Source organism: Mesoplodon mirus, assembly GCF_964341445.2.
Source record: "Mesoplodon mirus genome assembly, chromosome: 11".
NCBI classification, from domain to species: domain Eukaryota; kingdom Metazoa; phylum Chordata; class Mammalia; order Artiodactyla; family Ziphiidae; genus Mesoplodon; species Mesoplodon mirus.
This window is the reverse complement of record NC_138987.1, coordinates 80,195,088-80,215,105: the sequence shown is the minus strand read 5'-3', so window position 1 is coordinate 80,215,105 and position 20,018 is coordinate 80,195,088. Positions and strand designations below refer to the sequence as shown.

Sequence of the window (20,018 nt, the reverse complement as noted above, 5' to 3'; positions counted from 1 at the left end):
TAATAAAAGGTCAGAGTTGTGTTTGTTCCCAGTTGTTCTTGTTATGATACTTTTGTGCTTTGAGTATTATACATACCGATTGAAAAGAAGAGAGGAGGGCCTCCCTGGTGGCGCAGTGGTTGAGAGTCCGCCTGCCGATGCAGGGGATACGGGTTCGTGCCCCGGTCTGGGAGGATCCCATATGCCGCGGAGCGGCTGGGCCCGTGAGCCATGGCCGCTGAGCCTGCGCATCCGGAGCCTGTGCTCCGCAACGGGAGAGGCCACAGCAGTGAGAGGCCCGCGTACCGCAAAAAAAAAAAAAAAAAAAGAAGAGAGGATAATTTTATTAAGAGTTGTATGTTAATCCATCCTATGGTAGACAATAAGAGCGCTGATTAAAGGATAACCATTATTTTCTAGGTCCCGATGAGTTCTGCCTTTTTGTAATTCTAACCTGATCTACAAACAAGCTAACCAGATCACTGATAGCAGTTACAGCCTATGCGCACGGGGCGCATGTGTATGCTAGTATTGTAGCCAGACGTCTGACTGATTAGGACCACACATCCTAAAGACGGTGCAGTCAAGTTTTAAACTCAAGTACTAGTCTGGTTCAAGAGGCCATCCTTTTATTACTATCGGATACTGCCTCTCTCCTCAAAGCATATCACTTGCACTAGCTGAAGACTTCCTTTAATTCAAGAATGTGCAGAAAAGCAGCAATTGCCAAGAAGCAGGGGCTTAGGGTGACTCTTACCTGACTCTTGGGCCATCTGAGGCTCTGCCCTCACGTGCCCTCTGTAAGCCACATTTCCCCCATCCCTATGGTCCTTATTTACAATTGTCTTTGGACTGACTGCTTCGATTTTTTAAAAAGAATCTTTTTACTTTCTTTTCATTACTTTTTCTATGCGTGGCGTTGGGGGGGCGGTATTTTCTTGCACATTTCACTCGGGCTCTGAATTCGCAGGCCCACGTGTTTCCTGTTTCTCCCTCCCAGGGGCGGGGCAAGACGCGGCGAGCCTGCGCAATAGGGCCTCAGACCCGCCCCTTGACCCGGTCGCGCGCTTGTTCCCTCCCGCTTGCCGTCTTCGCAGCCATGGCGGCCGCCCGGCTCCTTGCCTGTCTGGTCCTGCAGCCGCGGGCCAGAACCCTTCGAACCTTTTCCACCGCTGTGTCTCCGGCCACTCGCTCTCCGAGACCAAGCCCGTGTGAGTGTCTACCCCGTCCCTCCCGGGCTTTGGGGGAGATGAGGGGGCGGAATACAGGCCCATGATGGCCGCCGCTGTGGCGGAGCCAGAGCCACCCCCAGGGAGGCCGGTACGTTCTCTGCCGGTCTGTCGCTGGCCCGCCTAGTAGGAAAGTGGGTCTGCCCTCTGTGCGGGGTGTCGCCTGGTTCTTGGCAGCCAATTTCTGTTTCGGGTCCTTTGGGCGCCGCGAGCTTTCTCCCTCCTGCGTGACCTGCGCTTTCAGATGCTCCCTCCTAGGGCCACCGGCACAGGTCTCTCTCTGGTTGCTGGTGCTCGTAGTGTTTGTTGGGCAGTGTTGAACCACGGATTTTTCCGAAATTTAAGAGAAGCGTGAAAGTGTCCTAGAATAAACTACAGCTCTGAATTCCAGGGCTAGTTATGCCACCAAATGGGGTTGACCTTTATTCAGTAGGCGTTGTTGAGGTGACCTTCATTCAAGAGAGATTTTAGGGATGCCCGATACCTTTCTTGCCCTGGAGGAATCTAGTGGAAAAGTCTAGCTATGCAGAGACTAGAAGTGCTGTGCAGGGTGAGGTGGTGTAATAGAAGCGTGAATACAGTAAGGGGGCGGGGGGCCCCGAGGAGCCGCCCGCAAGAGTTAGGAAAAGCTCAGTCGAGGGGTCGCGTCCAGTTATTCACCAGGTCCTATCCTGGTGATATTTTCTGTAATATGTCTAATGTTCATACTACTAACTGTCCAGTTTAGGCCACTGTCTCTCACTTCTACGATAGTTTCTTCACTGGTCTCTCTTTCTGCTCTTGTTCTCCTGCCTTGAATTCTCACAACAGCCAGAGTGAACTGTGCAAAAAGCAGATGTTAACTTGCCACACCCATGTTCAAAATCTACAAATGGTTTTTCATTGCTTTGAGATAAATGGCAAATTCCTTAATGCATCATAGTGGCTCTTTCTAGTCTTAACACTCTTTTTAATCTTTCATTCATCTATTCATTCTACAAATACTTAACTCCTACTGTGTGCTAGGAGGTGTTCCAGATACTGGGATACAGCAGGGCCCTTCATCTCATGAAGCTTACATTCTTGGGGGGGAAATCAGATCATAAACAGGGAACCAGTGTCAGTACAATGTTAGGTGCTATGAAGAAAAATAAAGCAGGGTCTTGAGAATGATGGATTGGGGGAATAGTGGCTGCAGGATAAGATAAGGTAGTCAGGAAAGAACTGGGGGAGTGACATTTGAGCAGATCTGCGGGAAGGGCATTGTTGGCATAGGGAATTGCAAGTGCAAAAGCTCAAAAGTGAGAACGAGCTTAGGGGTGTGACCAAGGAACAGAAAAAAGGCCAGCGTGGCTGGAGCTAAGTGAGTAAAGAGAAGAGTGTACGTATAAGATATCAGAAAAATACGTAATGACCTCATCTGGTAAAGGCTTATGGGCATTTGGCTTGGATTTTGTTATAAGTTTGGGATCACATTGGTAGGTTTGGAACAGGGAGTGGTATATAATATGATGTATACTTTTAAAAGATCACTGGCTGCTGTGTAGAGAGCCAGGGGTAAGAGTGGAAGCCAGGAGACCAGTTGGGAGCTGATGTCGTACTCCAAATGAGATGATAGTGACTTGGATTGAAGTAATAGTGGAGCTGGCGTGGTTGGATTTGGTATATATTCTGAAAGTACTGCTAACAGGACTTACTGATGGATTTGATAGGGAGCTTGAGGAAAAGTCTCAAGGAAGCATGTTGGATTTTTATCCTGAGGACTTGGATGAACGGTGATACCATTTAGAGGGACTGGGAAGACTGGAAGAAGGAAATCAAGAGCTCTGCCTATGATGTGTTTTAGTTGAGACGCCTATTAAATATATCTCTGACCTATTAAATATGACTTTTCTTAGTGCTCCTTATGCCCTACTCTTAACTTTCAGCCATATTGAACTTGTTTACTTTGATTTTCCATCTTCTCTCTCACTCTAGAACACTTTTTCTACTTGTCTGTTCCCATGGCTACTTCCTGCTCATCTTTAAGGTTTTCGCTTGAAGTCCACTTCTTCAGGGATGTTTTCCCCAACTAACTGACTAGGTTGGGTCCCCTGCTGTATGCTTCATCAATATTTATAACTGTGTATTGAAATTACTTGCTAAATAGTTATCTTATTTGACAGACTCTGCATTCAGTGAGAGCAAGGACTGTGTTTCTGTTGTGCATTGCTGCCTTCCGAGTTGCTGGTACCCAATATCACTCAAACAATTTTTGAGTAAATCAATGAATTACTATTGAGGGATGAATAAGAATTTGTCAGATGAAGAGATGAAGTGGAGAGGGAGTAGGGGACAGGAGGCAGGCAGATGAAAGGGAGGCACGTTGTAGACAGACAAGAAAGTTCAGAGAAAAACTCAGGGCCCTGGTACTGCAAGTTCGTGTAGTTATGGGGCTTGTGAAGCTGGAGTTAGTGGTTCAGAATGTGAGGTCTTTTGTGCAATGCTGTCATCACCCTAACCACTTGGTCTTTAGTTTTCTTGGCTAAAAGACCTCTAAATAAGGGTAATAATCGTACTTACAGTTACTGTGAAGAATAAGATTAAATGAGATAAAGCATTTAGCACAGCGTCTGGACACGTGAAAGTGCTGAATAAATACAGTTATTATATACTATGTTAGTATAACAAAACATTAATTTAGAGAGACATAAGTTAATATTTTAAAAGGTAGATACTGTATGTAAGTAATTTACCCTCTTGTACAGTTAGGTGATTTATTAGGAATAACTATGAGTTTTGTTATTATTGGCATTATTTTAGCATTGGCAGTGCTAATGGACAGAGGAGGAGGAGGACTGAAGGTTGTTTCGTGTCTGTGTGTAAAGAACAGAATACTTCCAAATAGGAACACGTATATGTTAGAATATTTCAAGCCAGTTACTTTTTTTTTTTTTTTTTTTTTTTTTGCGGCACGCGGGCCTCTCACTGCTGTGGCCTCTCCCGTTGCGGAGCACAGGCTCCGGACACACAGGCTCCGCGGCCATGGCTCGCGGGCCCAGCCGCTCCACGGCATGTGGGAACCTCCGGGATCGGGGCACGAACCCGTGTCCCCTGCATCGGCAGGCGGACTCTCAACCACTGCGCCATCAGGGAAGCCCCAAGCCAGTTACTTTTAAAGATGCAGAATACTTATTTCTAATTAGATATTTTATCTTGGGAAAGTAAGCTTATTTGATGATGAACCTTAAAAGTTACTGAAAATATTGCTCTAGCTGATGAGTTCACCATATCGTCAATCACAATATATTTTATATTCAAGTAACTCTTGGATTTTCTTACCTATTTCTGAATTTTCATTTTCATTAAAATGATTTAGTCCCTGAACTTACAGAAAATGGATTATTGTTTCCTTTTTTTTTTTTGCGGTACGCGGGCCTCTCACCGTTGTGGCCTCTCCCGTTGCGGAGCACAGGCTCCGGACGCGCAGGCTCAGCGGCCATGGCTCACGGGCCCAGCCGCTCCGCGGCATACGGGATCCTCCCGGACCGGGGCACGAACCCGTGTCCCCTACATCGGCAGGCGGACTCTCAACCACTGCGCCACCAGGGAAGCCCTATTGTTTCATTTTTATATTACTGAATGTTTTAAATTATGTGAGAATTGTGGGATCATGAACAATGTTGAACAGCTCTGTGTTATAAAATTCTCTGTAACTGTTGTGTTGTCTTTTAGCTACAACAGAAAGAAGGTCCAGATATGAAAGGCCACTGAGAAGAAAGGTAAGCAGCTAATGTACTCTAGTATAGACTGTCTTACTGGTTTCTGAAACTCTGAAGTGAGGCAGATACTCATTATGAGGCAGAAGGGTGCTGCACGAGAAGGCTTCTTCTCAGGGGGCTGTTGACTGGGTGACCACCACAGCCCTGGCTCTAGTCTTCCACTGCTTTTTTTTTTTTTTTTTTTTTTTTTAATTTTATTTATGGCTATGTTGGGTCTTCGTTTCTGCGCGAGGGCTTTCTCTAGTTGTGGCAAGTGGGGGCCACTCCTCATCGCGGTGCGCAGGTCTCTCACTATCGCCGCCTCTCTTGTTGCGGAGCACAGGCTCCAGACGCGCAGGCTCAGTAATTGTGGCTCACGGGGCCAGCTGCTCCGCGGCACGTGGAATCTTCCCAGACCGGGGCTCGAACCCGTGTGTCCTGCATTGGCAGGGGGACTCTCAACCACTGCACCACCAGGGAAGCCCCTTCCACTGCTTTTTGTCAGTTCCCTGAGAATGGATCATCTTTGAGAGGTGGACTCATTCACATACTCCCAGGAAATAGGTATATAAACCAGAATAAAGAATTATTTTTGATGATGCCTTGAACAGTCATGCAGCCTGGGATGTATGCGTTAATCTAACCAGTTTGGTCTCACCCTGTAGGTATCTCTATGGAGGAATCCAAATTATACGGTCACTTAGGAAGCATGGAGTCAGAACAAAGGCACATTAGTTGGAAGTTAAATGGCACCAATTATAATCGTATAGAGTAGTCATTTTCACAGGAATATTAACTGCTTCCAGGACATATACTACATGTATATTACTTAGATGGGTGTTGCCTAGTTTTGCCTCTTCAAACCTTCATTTTGGGTTTAAAGGGAATGCTGGGCATCCCTGTCTATCAAATACAGTTTAAAAAATAAATATGTTAATGTGATTGACTAAAATATCATGTAGTTATTCTCTGGGCCTAGGAAACATTATTATTTCTCATTATGTATCTATTCATTTAGTTTAATCCTAATTTATTTATTTCTGAGTTCTTGTTCTTTATGTTCCTTTTTCTTATTTCCTTTATTTCCAAGTTTGTATCATTGTCACCTCATGTACTGACTTTCATCAAAGTTTTAAAACTTATTCAAAATATATCATTTCTTACCCCTTCATAAACAATATGTAGAAGTTTGCTAAAAGTCTAAGTAAATAAATAAGATAGAGGAATTTTTTTGCGAAGGAAATGTGCTGTTAAAGGGGATCCTTGCTACTGGGTTTAAGGAAACTGTGCCAGAGATATTTAGGTACATTTAGTGTTTTTTCATTTCAGCAGCATTAGCTGTGGGAGGTCAGATTTTATGTAGGTTGTAAGTCCTCTTATGTTTCTCTTAATTGCGGCTTTTTTGCTTTAAAATTAAAGAATATGTTTATATTTAAAATATTAAACTCTTTTACGTTCCTCAGGCACTACCTCCTAGGACAGAGAAAATGGCTGTTGACCAGGACTGGCCTAGTGTTTACCCTGTTGCAGCGCCATTTAAACCCTCCGCAGTACCTCTTCCTGTTCGAATGGGTTATCCAGTAAAAAGAGGGGTGCCCATGGCTAAGGAGGGAAATCTGGAACTTTTAAAGGTAAGATAAGTTGCTGGTTCATTGACTAAAACTTATATCTAAATAAATGCTGATCTCCCTCTGACACCTACCTTCTCCCCCAACACTTCAAGGTTCAGTGCATAGCAGCTTACTGTATTTTAATTCAATCTTTTTCCAGATAATAATGGATATTATGTTTTGGTTATCCTCGGCAAAGAAGGCTCAAAGAACCCTAGGCATTTAAGAATGTAATTGATTGGTCCAATGGCTTCCTTTTGGCTTTTTCGTTTCTGTCGTATCTTTTCTATATTGTGTCTTTTAAGCAGAACTAAGAAAAGTGAAATAACCTAATTTGAGTTTGAGAACTGGGAGGTGAAGTTTTTACTTTTGAAAAAGAGATTTAAAACTTCTACAGAAAATTATTTAGTAGTATTGTTATAGTCCTTAAACTTCTTTATTTCTTGAAGAAAAATAGGTTATGTTAAATGTTTCAGTTGATAGCATCTGTAATGAGTTGATAGCATCTATAATGATTTCTGAAAAACAGACTTGTTAAAGAAAATACAAATATGCGTAGCCTGGGAATGCATATCTTAGATGGTTTCCTTTTACATACAATGAAATTATCATCAAGGAACTGTACTTTCTGCTAAATGAGAGTCTTCTTGAAAAACAAAAATTTGCTAAAAGTTGCTGGTAAAAAATGAGATCGTAATATGAAGAGGGGTTTGTTTGCTGCTGGAGATAGGCAGATGAAATTTGGAAATGGGAACATTCAAGAGACAAGAAAATAAACACGTATAAAACTAATCTTTTCTTCAAATGAAGAGAAGCACTGAACTTAGTTTAAAGAAAAGGTCTGTGGAAAATATCACTTGGTGAAAGAGAATAGCAATATATTTGTAATGATGGTTGTGAATTTTAATAAACATAAAAATCCAAACATTTAAGGTATGCCGTCCCTTTTAAGAATCACCTTAATGCTTAGTCTGATGATACGATCTGTTCCTAGTAAGTGCCATTGAATAAGCTTGTAAACTGAGGTGATATGTACAGGGTTCATAGAACGGTGCCAGTATAAATGCTGTGTAAGCATTAGCTATTATTTATTTCCTTTTATGATTTTGAATCATGTTTCAAAAATAAAAGTATAGAATAAATAAACAAGTAAAATAAAAGTATAGAAAATGAAGTTACCCACCTCATAATCCCAATATTTGTTGCCTGTTTTCTCTTGATTAAAATAATCATTTTCTGATTAGCACTTAAGATTCCAGACGTAATGTTTAGAGTAACTTTCTGTTTGTTCAGTGTTTCTTTCCAAGTGAGTTTCTTTAAACTAAATTTTCTCTTTAGATGCTTAACATTATTTAAGAAATATACTAGGAAATGTTAATTATTTATCTGAAGGAATCAAATCTCTGACCTTACCTAAATTTCCATTGGCCCTATGAATGTTTAGAGAACCTCTCAGTGTATCATAAAGATATTCCCAACTTCATTAAACTGTTCATTTAAGATCTGCTCGCTTCATTTATTCATCCATTCAATTCACAAAATGTCTATTAAGTATAAAGTAGAAAATGTATCTCAGTGATATGTATTCCAGGGGAATTAGGATTATTAAACAGTGGTCTGTGTCCTAAAGTGCTTTCAGTTTTATAAGGGAAGTATATACTCCTGTAGATTTGTGGCAAGAATACTACTATAAAAATAATGTTTCTTCACCGTCATGCTCATAAGATACTTGGTACTGAATCTTTATTTTAGGAAATTCATTTCTTGAATTTACAACACCTGTGACATGGAATCAGTATTGTTTAAAAAAAAACAGATTTTATTTATTACAAGGTTTGTGGGCCTTAAGATTTAGTGTTATGAGAAAATTGTCTGTTTCATGTTTTTAAGACACTTAGGCAGGAATTCCCAGGCTGTCCAGTGGTTAGGACTCGGCACTTTCACTGCTGGAGCCCAGGTTCAATCCCTGGTTGGGGAACTAAGATTCTGCAAGCCGTGTGGCATGGCCCCCCAAACACACACACACACACACACCCCCACACACACACAAAGACACTTAGCTAATTTATCCTTTAAAATTCTCTATTTTAGATTCCCAATTTTCTGCATTTGACTCCTGTAGCAATTAAAAGGCACTGTGAAGCTCTTAAAGGTATGTGGTTGTTTTGTAATATGAACTTAATATTTTATTAGTTTCATAGGAATCTCATTTCTAATGATAAAGGGGTCGGTTTATCAAGAGGATATAATATTTGTAAATATTTGTGTGCCCAAAGTAGGAGCACTTAATATACAGAAAATATTTACAGAATTGAAGGAAGAAATAGAGAGCAATACAGTAATAGTAGGGAGCTTCAGTACTCCACTTTCAACAATGGGTAGATCATCCAGACAGAAAGTCATTAAGGAAATATTGGATTTAAACTTACATGTTAGATCAAGTGAATTTAACAGACATTTACAGAACATTCCATCCAACAGCAGTAGTATACACATTCTTCTCAAGTACACATGAAACATTTTTCAGGATAGATCATATGTTAGGCCACAAAATAAGTCTTAATAAACTTAAGAAGATTGAAATCATATCAAGCATTTTTTCCAACCACAATGATATGAAACTAGAAATCTATTACAAGAAGAAAACTAGAAGATTAACAGATATGTGGAGATTAAATAGCATGCCCCTAAATGCATATTGATTCAAAGAAGCAATCAAAGAGAAATCAAAAAAATATCTTTGAGATATGGGATATCCCCAAAGCAGTTCCAAGAGGGAAGTTTATAGCAATAAATGCCTACATTAAGAATAAAGAAAAATGTTAAATAAACCACCTAACTTTAGATCCCAAGGAACTAGAAAAAGAAGAACAAACTTAGCCCAAAGTTAGTAGAAGGAAGGAAATAATGGTTGGAGTGGAAATAAATTGAGACTAAAAGGACAATAGAAAAGATCAGTGAAACTGAGAGCTTGTTTTTTGAAAAAGTAAACAACATAGACAAACCTTTAACTAGACTCACCAAAAAAAGAGAGGCCTCAAAATTATAAATGAAATAGGAGACATTACAACTGGTATCACAGAAATATTGGTACAAAGGATCTAAGAGACTACTGTGAACATTTTTATGCCAACAAATTGGGTAACCTAGAAGAAATGGATACATTCCTAGAAACATGTAATATACCAAGACTGAATCATGAAGAAATAAATCTGAACAGACCAGTTACTAGTAAGGAGATTGAATCACTGATCAAAAACCTCCCACCAAGAAAAGTCCAGGACCAGATGGCTTCACTGGTGAACTTTTTTTTTAATTGAATCATAGTTGATTTACAGTGTTTTGTTAGTTTCAGGTGTATAGCAAAGTGATTCAGTTATACATTTATACATTTATTATATATTAAGAATATATACATATATACATATTCTTTTTCAGATTCTTTTCCCTTATAGGTTATTACAAAATACTGAGTATAGGACCCTGTGCTATACAGTAGGTCCTTGTTGGTTATCTATTTTATATATATTCGTGTGTAGATATTAATCCCAAACTCCTAATTCACTGGTGAATTCTACTAAACATTTAAAGAATTACCAGTCGTTCTCAAACTCTTTTAAACAGTAGAAGAGGAGGGAACACCCACACTCATTTTATAAATCTAGCATTACCCTGATACCAAAGCCAGATAAGGACAAATTACAGGCCAATATCCCTGATGAGCATAGATCAAAAATCCTCAACAAAATACTAGCAAACCAAATTCAACAGTACATTAAAAGATCATATACCATGATCAAGAAGGATTTATTCCAAGGATGCAAGGTGGTTCTACACCTGCAAGTAAATCAATGTGATACACCACATTAACAAAATGAAGGATGAAAATGATATGATCATCTCAGTAGATGCAGAAAAAGCATTTGATAGAATTTAGCATCCTTTCATGAGAAAACTCTCAACACAGTGGGTATAGAGGGAACAAACTTCAACATACTAAAGGCCACATATAACAAGTCCACAACTAATAATCATATTACAACCATGAAAAGCTAAAGGCTTTTCCTCTAAGATCAGGACAAGACAGGGATGCCCACTGTCACCACTTTTATTCAACATAGTACTGGAAGTTCTAGCCAGAGCAGGTAGGCAAGAAAAAGAAATAAAAGGCATTCACGTTGGAAAGGAAGAAGTAAAATTGTCTTTACTTGCTGAGGACATTATCTTATACATAGAAAATCTGAAAGGCTCCCAAAAAACTACTAAAATTCATAAACGAATTCAGTAAAGTTGCAGGATACAAAGTCGGTATCAAAAATCAGTTGCATTTTCTGCGGTGAACATGGGAGTTGAGAAAGAGATTTTTAAAATTTGTAATTTAATTTAAAATTTAATTTTTAAAATTTAAATGTAATTTTAAATTTTAATGTAATTTAATTTTAAATTTGTAAGTTAAATTTCTCTTTTTCTTAAAAGAGAAATTAAGAAAATACTTTTGTTTACAGTAGCATCAAAAAGAATAAAATACTGGGTCAGGGGAGGGGGAATTGAATGAAGGCAGTCAAAAGGTACAGACTTCCAGTTATAAGGTAACTAAATACTAGGGATATAAGGTACAACATAATAAATATACTTAACACTGCTATATGTTCTGTATGAAAGTTGTTAAGAGAATAAATCCTAAGAGTACTTATAACAAGGAAAACAAATTTCTTTTTCTGTTTATTTAATTTTGTATTTGTATGAGATGATGGATATTCACTGACTTTCTTGTGATGATCATTTCATGATGTATGCAAGTCAGATCATTATGCTGTAGACCTTAAACGTATACAGTGCTGCATGCTGATTATATCTCAGTAAAACTGGAAGAAATAAAATAAAAACAAAATACATGAACGCAAAATAAAATAAGAGAATACTTTTAACCAAGGGGTGAAAGGTCTATACACTGAAAACTGTAAAATATTGATGAAAGGAATTGAAGAAGACACAAGTATAAGATATGAATTGGAAGAATTAATATTGTTAAAATGTCCATAAAACCCAAAGCAATCTACAGATTCAATGTAATCCCTGTCAAAATTCCAGTGGTGTTTTTCACAGAAATGGAACAAACTCCTTAAATTTATACAGAACGACAAAAGACCTCAAATAGCCAAAGCAATATTGAGAAAGAACAAAGCTGGAGGCATCACACATCCTGATTTCAAACTATATTACAAAGCGATAGTAGTAATCAAAACAGTATGTTATTGTCATGAAGACAGACGCATAGATCAATAGAAGAGAACAGAGAGCTCCAAAGTAAACTCATGCATATTTGGTTAATTAATTTATGACAAAAGAGCCAAAAATATTTAAGCAGGAAAGGATAGTTTCTTCAATAAATGTTGGGAAAACTGGACAGACACATGTAGAAGAATGAAACTGGACCACATTTTTAACACTATACACAAAAATCAACTTGACATGAATTAAAAACTTGAGCATAAGACCTGAAACCATATAACTCCTAGAGGAAAACATTGGGTATAAGCTCCTTGACATTCGTCTCGGCAATGACTTTTTGGAATTTGACACCTAAAGCAGAGGCAACAAAAGCAAAAATAGGTAGCAAGTGGGACTACCTCAAACTAAAAACCTTCTGCACAGCAAAGGGAACCATCAGTGAAATGAAAAGGCAGTCTGTGGAATGGCAGAAAATATTTGCAAATCATATATCTGATAAGGGTTAATATCCAAAATACATAAAGAACTCATATAACTCAATAGTAAAAAAAAAAATCTGATTTTAAAATGGGCAGAAGAATCAAATAGACATTTTTCCAAAGAAGACATACAAATGGCCAGTGAGTACATGAAAAGATTCTCAACTTCACTAATCATCAGGGAAATCAAAATCAAAAAAAAAAAAAACTCAAAACCACAGTACCTGTTAAAATGACTGTCATCAGGAAGATGAGATAACAAGTTTTGATGGCGACGTGGAGAAAAGGGAACCCTCGTGCACTGTTGGTAGGAATGCAAATTGATGCAGCCACTGTGGAGAACAGTATGAAGGGTCCTCAAAAAATTAAAAATAGAGCTGCTGTATGATCCAGCAATCCCACTTCTTGGTATGTATCCAAAGGAAATGAAGACAATATTGAAGAGATATCTCAACTCCCATGTTCACTGCAGCATTATTCACAACAGTCAAGATATGGAAACAGGGCTTCCCTGGTGGCGCAGTGGTTGAGAGTCCACCTGCTGATGCAGGGGACACGGGTTCGTGCCCCGGTCCGGGAAGATCCCACGTGCCATGGAGCGGCTGGGCCCGTGAGCCATGGCCGCTGAGCCTGTGCGTCCGGAGCCTGTGCTCCGCGACAGGAGAAGCCACAATAGTGAGAGGCCCACGTAAGATATGGAAACAACCTAAGTGTTCATCGGTGGATGGATGAATGGATAAAGATGTGGTGTATACACACACACACATGCACACACACATGCACACACGAGCAGTGGAATATTCAGTCATGAGAAAGAAGGACATCGTGCCATTTGTGACAATGTGGAGGGACCTTGAGGGCATTATGCTAAGTGGAATATGTCAGACAGCATGACAAATACTATATAATTATCACATATTTGAAGTCTGAAAAATCTGAGGTCATAGAAACAGGGTAGGGTGGTGGTTACCAGGGACTGAGGAGTGGAGGAAAAAGGGAGATCTTAAAAGAGTACAAACTTGCAGTTATCTGCTGAATACGTTCTGGGGATCAGAAACCATAATCCTTGCTCAGGTAGGTTAGGGACTTATTGTTGAATTATAGAAAGCATATACATAAAAAGGCTGAAGAAAATATTGTAGAGTGTTAACGACAGATGCAAATCAATATGGTCCAAACTGAAGATAGTGTAGAAGGATGCTGAGTAGCTGAATAGTCAGTGGGGCCAGTAATGGGATACTTTGCAGAAAAGGGTTATCTTGAAGAAATTGTTCAAAATTTTAAAGGAATTAGAAGTGATATATACCTATGGTAAAATTAAATAGTATAAGAGCTGATGATGAAAACTAATAGTCTCTTGCTTCTCCTTTCCCTCCCTGGCCTCTCATTCCAGACGGGTTCTCCCTTAGTCATTATTTAGGTCTTATTATTTATGTGTGTGTGTGTGTGTGTGTGTGCGTGCGTGCGTGCGCATATAATTTTATATGTTCTTTAAACACATAAATAAAGAATATATATTATATATACTTTATACATAGTATATATACATGTAAATTGTATGTATAGTTTGATATATATAAAATGGAACTAATCACCTGAATATGATTATACCTCCATTTCTAGACTTGTTAAATTTCAACAATATCTGTTGATTGCTAGTTGTAAATAGAGATTTTACTCACCTGTACTACCATCTTTCTTCTTCCCACATACATGGAGGTAAAGGCAAAGAGCACTTTTTGTTCATGGTTCATAACATATACAATATTCCAATTCAATTTCTGTTCTAGTTGTATTGGACTATATATAGGTAAGCAAATTTGAGTTGTTTTAGGTTTGTAGCTATTACTTATTGATTATGTAGTTGAATGCAAGAGTTAGTACCTTTGAAGCCTTAAATTTATGCTGATTTAAAGGTGATGTATATATATGCTCAGTATACTTGTTAAGTGTTTTCAGGAAAGAAAATGAAACCTAGAAACTTCACAGGTAGCCTGATTATGCTAAAAGGAGAAATAAGTTAGTGAACATGATTATGATGAAATTTGAGCTTCTGGGAGGGCCTTCCAGGGCCTTCCATTGAAAATTATGAGGAAGAAGAGAAAATAAAGAGGTATTAAAAAGAGGGCTAAAAAGTAGGAATAATAACTTTACTCTTGAAATGAGGGAAGAAAAATCTCTTGCTATTTTCATTCATTTATGTGATCTTTTGTTTTGGGACATTAGGATGCATTTCTGTCCCTTTGTATGTTTCCATACTTGTTGATATTAGCCTGATATTAGACTGACACAGATCACCATTGCACATTTGTGCCCCATATGACACAAATCATATATCATTTTTTGATCCTTTGTAAAGCCAGTTAACAAATGCATTACCCTGTGATAAATTCAGTATTTTTCCTTTTAAAACAATATTTTTAAATGTACATTTATAATTTAGAAACTGGTCATTGTAATGAGGTAGTTCTAAAATATTTAATAATTTTCAAATGAAAGGCTTTCATACAGCATATTTAGAAGAGTAGCATTATATTTTACAGTATTTAAGTGAATGTTTTAATCTTTCCTTAATTTTGCCTTTACACTTTTGCCAGCTTCTAGATTTAGATTGTATCTTCGAAATAACTCAAAGGCTTTTCACATGTTTCTTCTGAGTTTTCTTTCAAGTAGGTCAGTTCAGATTTTGTATCTAACTTGCAAATGGAAAATTTGAAGCACAGGAGAGTTAGATAATTTACCAAAACTTTAATAATCGTGGCAGAAGTTAAGTAAAAACCAAGGTCTTCTGAAGTCTAGTCTGTTGCTCTACCTATCAGATGAATAAAAGGCTAATGGGGTCTATTATGTACTTTTCAGTTGGCTGTGTTTTCTTGAACATATAATCAGGTAATTTAATTTAAAAGCTGTAATTATCATCTGGTGATTGAAATGACTTACCCAAAGTTTAAAAAAAAAGAAAAAAGTCAGTACAAATCCAGTTACTCATAAAATTCCCCAACTAGTCTGTCTTATAAAGTGCCTGGCAGTGTTGCATCTTATAGTACAGGAAACTGGAATTAGTTCATAATGGGAATGAAATTTAACCTCAGTAATTTTGCTCTGTTCATTTTATTTAAATGTCAAAATGTTCTTAATGGCAAAGATATTTCTTTCCCCTCAAAGTGTGTGAATATTGATCTCTTAAACACAGTTTTTAGGGAATGGTGTGAGCTATACTTAATTTGCTAACGTATATTTAGTCCCAGATCTTGGAAAGTCTCTGTAATCCAGAGTGACATTTTGCTGACTGATATTAAAGCCTAAATGGGAGCTAAATATAGTGCTTATTATAAGAAAGTTGTTAGCTGAGGGAAAATGTTATTGGAGAAAGCACGGATCCATGGGGTCTAATGTGTTTGACCTAAGAAACCAATTACTTTTTCTTAGAATGAGGCTATTTAGGAAATGAGGTTTCTATTGAGGGGAACCTGATGATGCCAGAAGTTTTCATCCCAAGCTGAGAGCCCTGTACCACGCTAACTTGATAGGAATAGGGCAAAATAAAATCAGCTGCCCACCTATGAAGTCCCTCAACACTAGTAGTAATAGCTGCGGGAGGCTGGGAGTTCTCTCTTTTCCTTTAAAGAGTTTTTTTTCATTTGAGGCCTGAGTTTACACCTCTGTGCTGTGAGCAGTGTTCTCAGTGCTTGGAACTTCGCTTGTAGCCCAGGTCTCAGACCCAGACCCACTCCTCTCTAGGCTAGCTGTCTTGCCTGAAGGTGAGAACAAGTCTGTTCCTTTTTCCATTGAGCCCCAGTGGCTTAGAAGTCACATCGAAGAAACATGAATTACTGGAAGGATCATTTAAAGGTGACCGAGGCTTTTGTACCTGTTTTAGTTAGAGGCCCTATTGAACTCAGTTTCTGAAAGAAGGTTGATCACGTCTCAGTAGAGCTTTTTTTTGGGGGGGGGTGGGGGGCTGTGCTGCGAGGCTTGCTGGATCTTAGTTCCCTGACCAGAGATTGAACCCAGGCCACAGCAGGGAAAATGCCGAGTCCTAACCACTGGACCTCCAGGCAATTCCCTCTTAGAGTTTTTTCAGAGCTTCTTTCACTTCCCTTCAGCTGATTTTTAGTAACCTTCATTTGGGTGTGAATATTATCTGTTGCCTTTTCAAAAACAATAATTCTCAGGGCACTATGAACTGCTTGCTTTTAGTTGGCGAGGAAATAAACTGTCTCATAACAGATATGTGCAAAGCTATAATAAACTTCCATCAAGTCATAGCTCCCTTTTAACTGTTCCCCACCAAACCTGAACTATCCAAATCATTCCCTTAATTAAATTCCCTAATTAGGATTCACTAGGAAGAAAAGGGATGCATGCAGGATGATGATGTATATGTAAGTGCAGAAGAGAATCTGTTCTTTCATGTTTCATTTCATGTATCTTGAAAGGTGATCTCCCTCAATAATTTGATTTTGTCGGGTAGCATACATTATAAGGAGAATTTACTTACAAAACTATAAATGAGATAATTTTTTTTAATTCTCAGATTTTTGCACCGAGTGGCCAGCTGCATTAGACAGTGATGAGAAATGCAGGAAGCATTTTCCAATTGAAATTGACACAGCTGGTTATGTATCAGCGGGACCATCTATTCGAAACCCCAAAGCACGGGTAGTGACATTAAGGGTAAGAGTTAATCTTTTAAAAATAAGAATTATTGGAACATTTTATAATAATATTTTGTATGCGTGATTATAAAACTGATACATATTTATCATAGAAATTTGGAGAATATAAAAGTTTTTTAAAGTATAAAATAAAATTGGGGCTTCCCTGGTGGTGCAGTCATTGAGAATCTGCCTGCTAACGCAGGGGACATGGATTCGAGCCCTGGTCTGGGAGGATCCCACATGCCGCAGAGCAACTAGGCCTGTGAGCCACAACTACTGAGCCTGCACGTCTGGAGCCTGTGCTCCGCAACAAGAGAGGCCGCGATAGTGAGAGGCCTGCGCACCGCGATGAAGAGTGGCCCCCGCTTGCCACAACTAGAGAAAGCCCGCGCACAGAAACGAAGACCCAACACAGCAAAAATAAATAAATAAATAAATAAACTCCTACCCCCAACACCTAAAAAATAAATAAATAAATACAATTGCCTGTAATTCCACCACTCAAATAACCACTGCTGACTACAGGAGCTCATTTTAGTATATATACAGTCAGCCTTTGTGTATATTAATGGGATGATACTATATTTGATTAGTTGCTCAAATTTTGTTTAACAATATGAATTTAAAATTTTCAATGTTATTAAACACTGTTTAATGTTAACAGTGTTATTAAACACTATTTAATGAATAGTGTATAAATGAGGGTCTGTTAATGTGCCAGGACAATGTTTGAGGCTGGGGGTGCACCACTGATCAATTCAGACATAGTCCTTTTCTGAGACTGAAGTGGGAGAGACAAACAATTCTATAGCATAGATCTACCATAATTTATTTAAATTACCCATATCATGGGACATTTAGGCTTCCTAACAGTTTTCTTTATTAGAAAAATATAATGAATATTCTTGAGATTAATATTTGTATATATTCCTGATTAAGTTCCTAGGATAACTTACTAAAATGAGAAGTTGGGTCAAAGGATATAGATCTTTTGCAGATTTTTGATACATATTGAGAAAGGTTTTTGATTATATATTATAAAATTCCTGCAGGCAATGTAACAAGCACAACACCAGCAGATTGTGAGAAAGCATGCTGTACTCTCACCAGCCCAGGTATTATTATTACCTATCAGCTTGATAGGCAGAATATATCTTATATTTAAAATATGTATGCCTTTGAATTCAAATGAAGGTGAGAATGTATTCTTTTGTAAAGTGCTTCTTCTTTTTTTGCTCCTTTGCCCATTTGGAGGTATATTGATTTCTTATATACTTCTTTTTCCTTTTTAATAACAGCTTTATTGAGATATAATTCACATACTGTAGAATTCATCCTTTTAAAGTTTACAACTCAGTGGTTTTTAGTATATCACAGAGTTGTGCAACCATCACCACTACCTGACTCCAGAAATTTTCATCACCGTAAAAAGAAATCCCATACCCATTGTCAGTCAATCCCCATTCTACCCTGCTCTTCACTACCTCCAAGCTCCTGTCAACAACTAATCTACTTTGCCTATTGGTATTTCCTATAAATAAATCATATAATATGTATACTTTGGCTTAGTATAATGCTTTCCGTTTCATCTGTTATGCATGTATCAGTTCTTCGTTTTTTTTATTGCCAAATAATGTTTCATTTTATGGATATACCAGTTTTTATTTATCCACTTATCAGTCAGTAGACATCTGAGTTGTTTCCACTTTTTGGTTGTTATGAATAATGCTGCTGTGAACCTTTGTGTACAGGTTTTTGTGTGGACATAGGTTTTTAGTTCTGTTGGCTGTATACCTAGAAGTAGAATTATTGGGTCGTATGGTAACTCCATGTGAAACATTTTGAGGAACTACCAAGCTGTTTTACAGAGTGAATGCACTATTTCATAAGCAGTGTTTGAGGGTTTCAATTTCTCCACATCCTCCCTAATGATTGTTGTTGGTCTTTATAGTTTTCACCATTCTAATGGGTGTGAAGTATCTCATTGTGGTTTTGGTTTACATTTCCCTAATGACTAATGATGCTGAGCAATTTTTCATGTGCTTATTGACCATTTGTATATCTTCTTTGGGGAAATGTCTTTAAATTCTTTGCCCATCTTTTGAGTAATTTGACTTTTTGTTTTTCAGTTGTGTTTTTTATTTATTCTTCATACCAGTTGCTTATCAGATATATGACTTACAAATATTTTCTCCCATTCCATGCATTGTCACCTCACTTTCTTGATGGTGTTCTTTTAAGCACAAAAATTTTAATTTTGATGAAGTCCGATTTATGCATTTTTTTCTTTGTTTCTTGTGCTTTTGGTGCCATATGTAAGAAACCATTGTCTAATTCGAGGTCATGAGGATTTATTCCTATGTTTTCTTCTGAGAGTTTTGTCTCTTACATTTAGGTCTGTGATTCATTTTCAGTTAATTTTTATATATGGTGTAAGGTAGGGAACCAACTTTATTTTGCATGTGGATATTCATCTGTCTCAGCACTATTTGTTGAAAAGACTATTTTCCCTCCATTGAATTGTTTTGACACCCTTGTCAAAAATGGTATAGTTATTTTTTAATTTTTTACTTGGCTACGTTACCAAATTCTGTTTTTTAACCTTTCTCATCAAAAATTCCAAATGTATAGAGTAGAGAGAGTAGTATAATAAATACCCATACACATGGCACATTGTTGTATCAATAATAATTAATATTTTGACGAGTTTAAAATATTGAGTGCTTGGTACACTTATACAGATACACACTCCTGTGTATTTATTTGTGTGTTTTTGGTTTAAGTGTTTACTTTAAAATTACTAATATCTGCCTTTTCATACTAAAATATGTTAGTGTGTTATCTCTAAAAATTAATGAAAATTTCCTGTATAATTCCAATATAATTAATACAGCGAATAAAATTTTCAGTAATTTTTTAATACCATCTAAAATGTGTACTCCACGCTCAGATTTCCCCAGTTGTCTCACCAAAATGCTTAAATAGCTTTTTTGTTTAAACCAGGATCCAGTCAAGCACTGTTACATTTGCTTAAAATGTCACTTAGGTCTTTTAAAATCTAGAACAGCAAAGGACCTCACCCCTCCTCTTCCCGCTCCTCCAAGCTGCA

General features: G+C 37.8%; 1 protein-coding gene across 2 annotated transcripts in view; it reads left to right on the top strand.

The window, feature by feature from the left end:
* Nucleotides 1–1,017: 1,017 nt before the first annotated feature.
* MRPS35 (mitochondrial ribosomal protein S35) overlaps nt 1,018–20,018 on the top strand; it is a 45,738-nt gene continuing 26,737 nt past the window's right edge. The window contains exons 1-5 of one of the 2 annotated variants that reach the window (XM_082634930.1): nt 1,018–1,190; nt 4,902–4,948; nt 6,391–6,558; nt 8,629–8,689; nt 16,786–16,925. In XM_082634930.1, coding sequence (XP_082491056.1) covers nt 1,079–1,190; nt 4,902–4,948; nt 6,391–6,558; nt 8,629–8,689; nt 16,786–16,925 — 528 coding nt within the window. In that variant the 5' untranslated portion in view covers nt 1,018–1,078. The remainder of the gene's footprint in view (nt 1,191–4,901; nt 4,949–6,390; nt 6,559–8,628; nt 8,690–16,785; nt 16,926–20,018) is intronic. The other variant, XM_082634929.1, reaches the window with a different exon arrangement.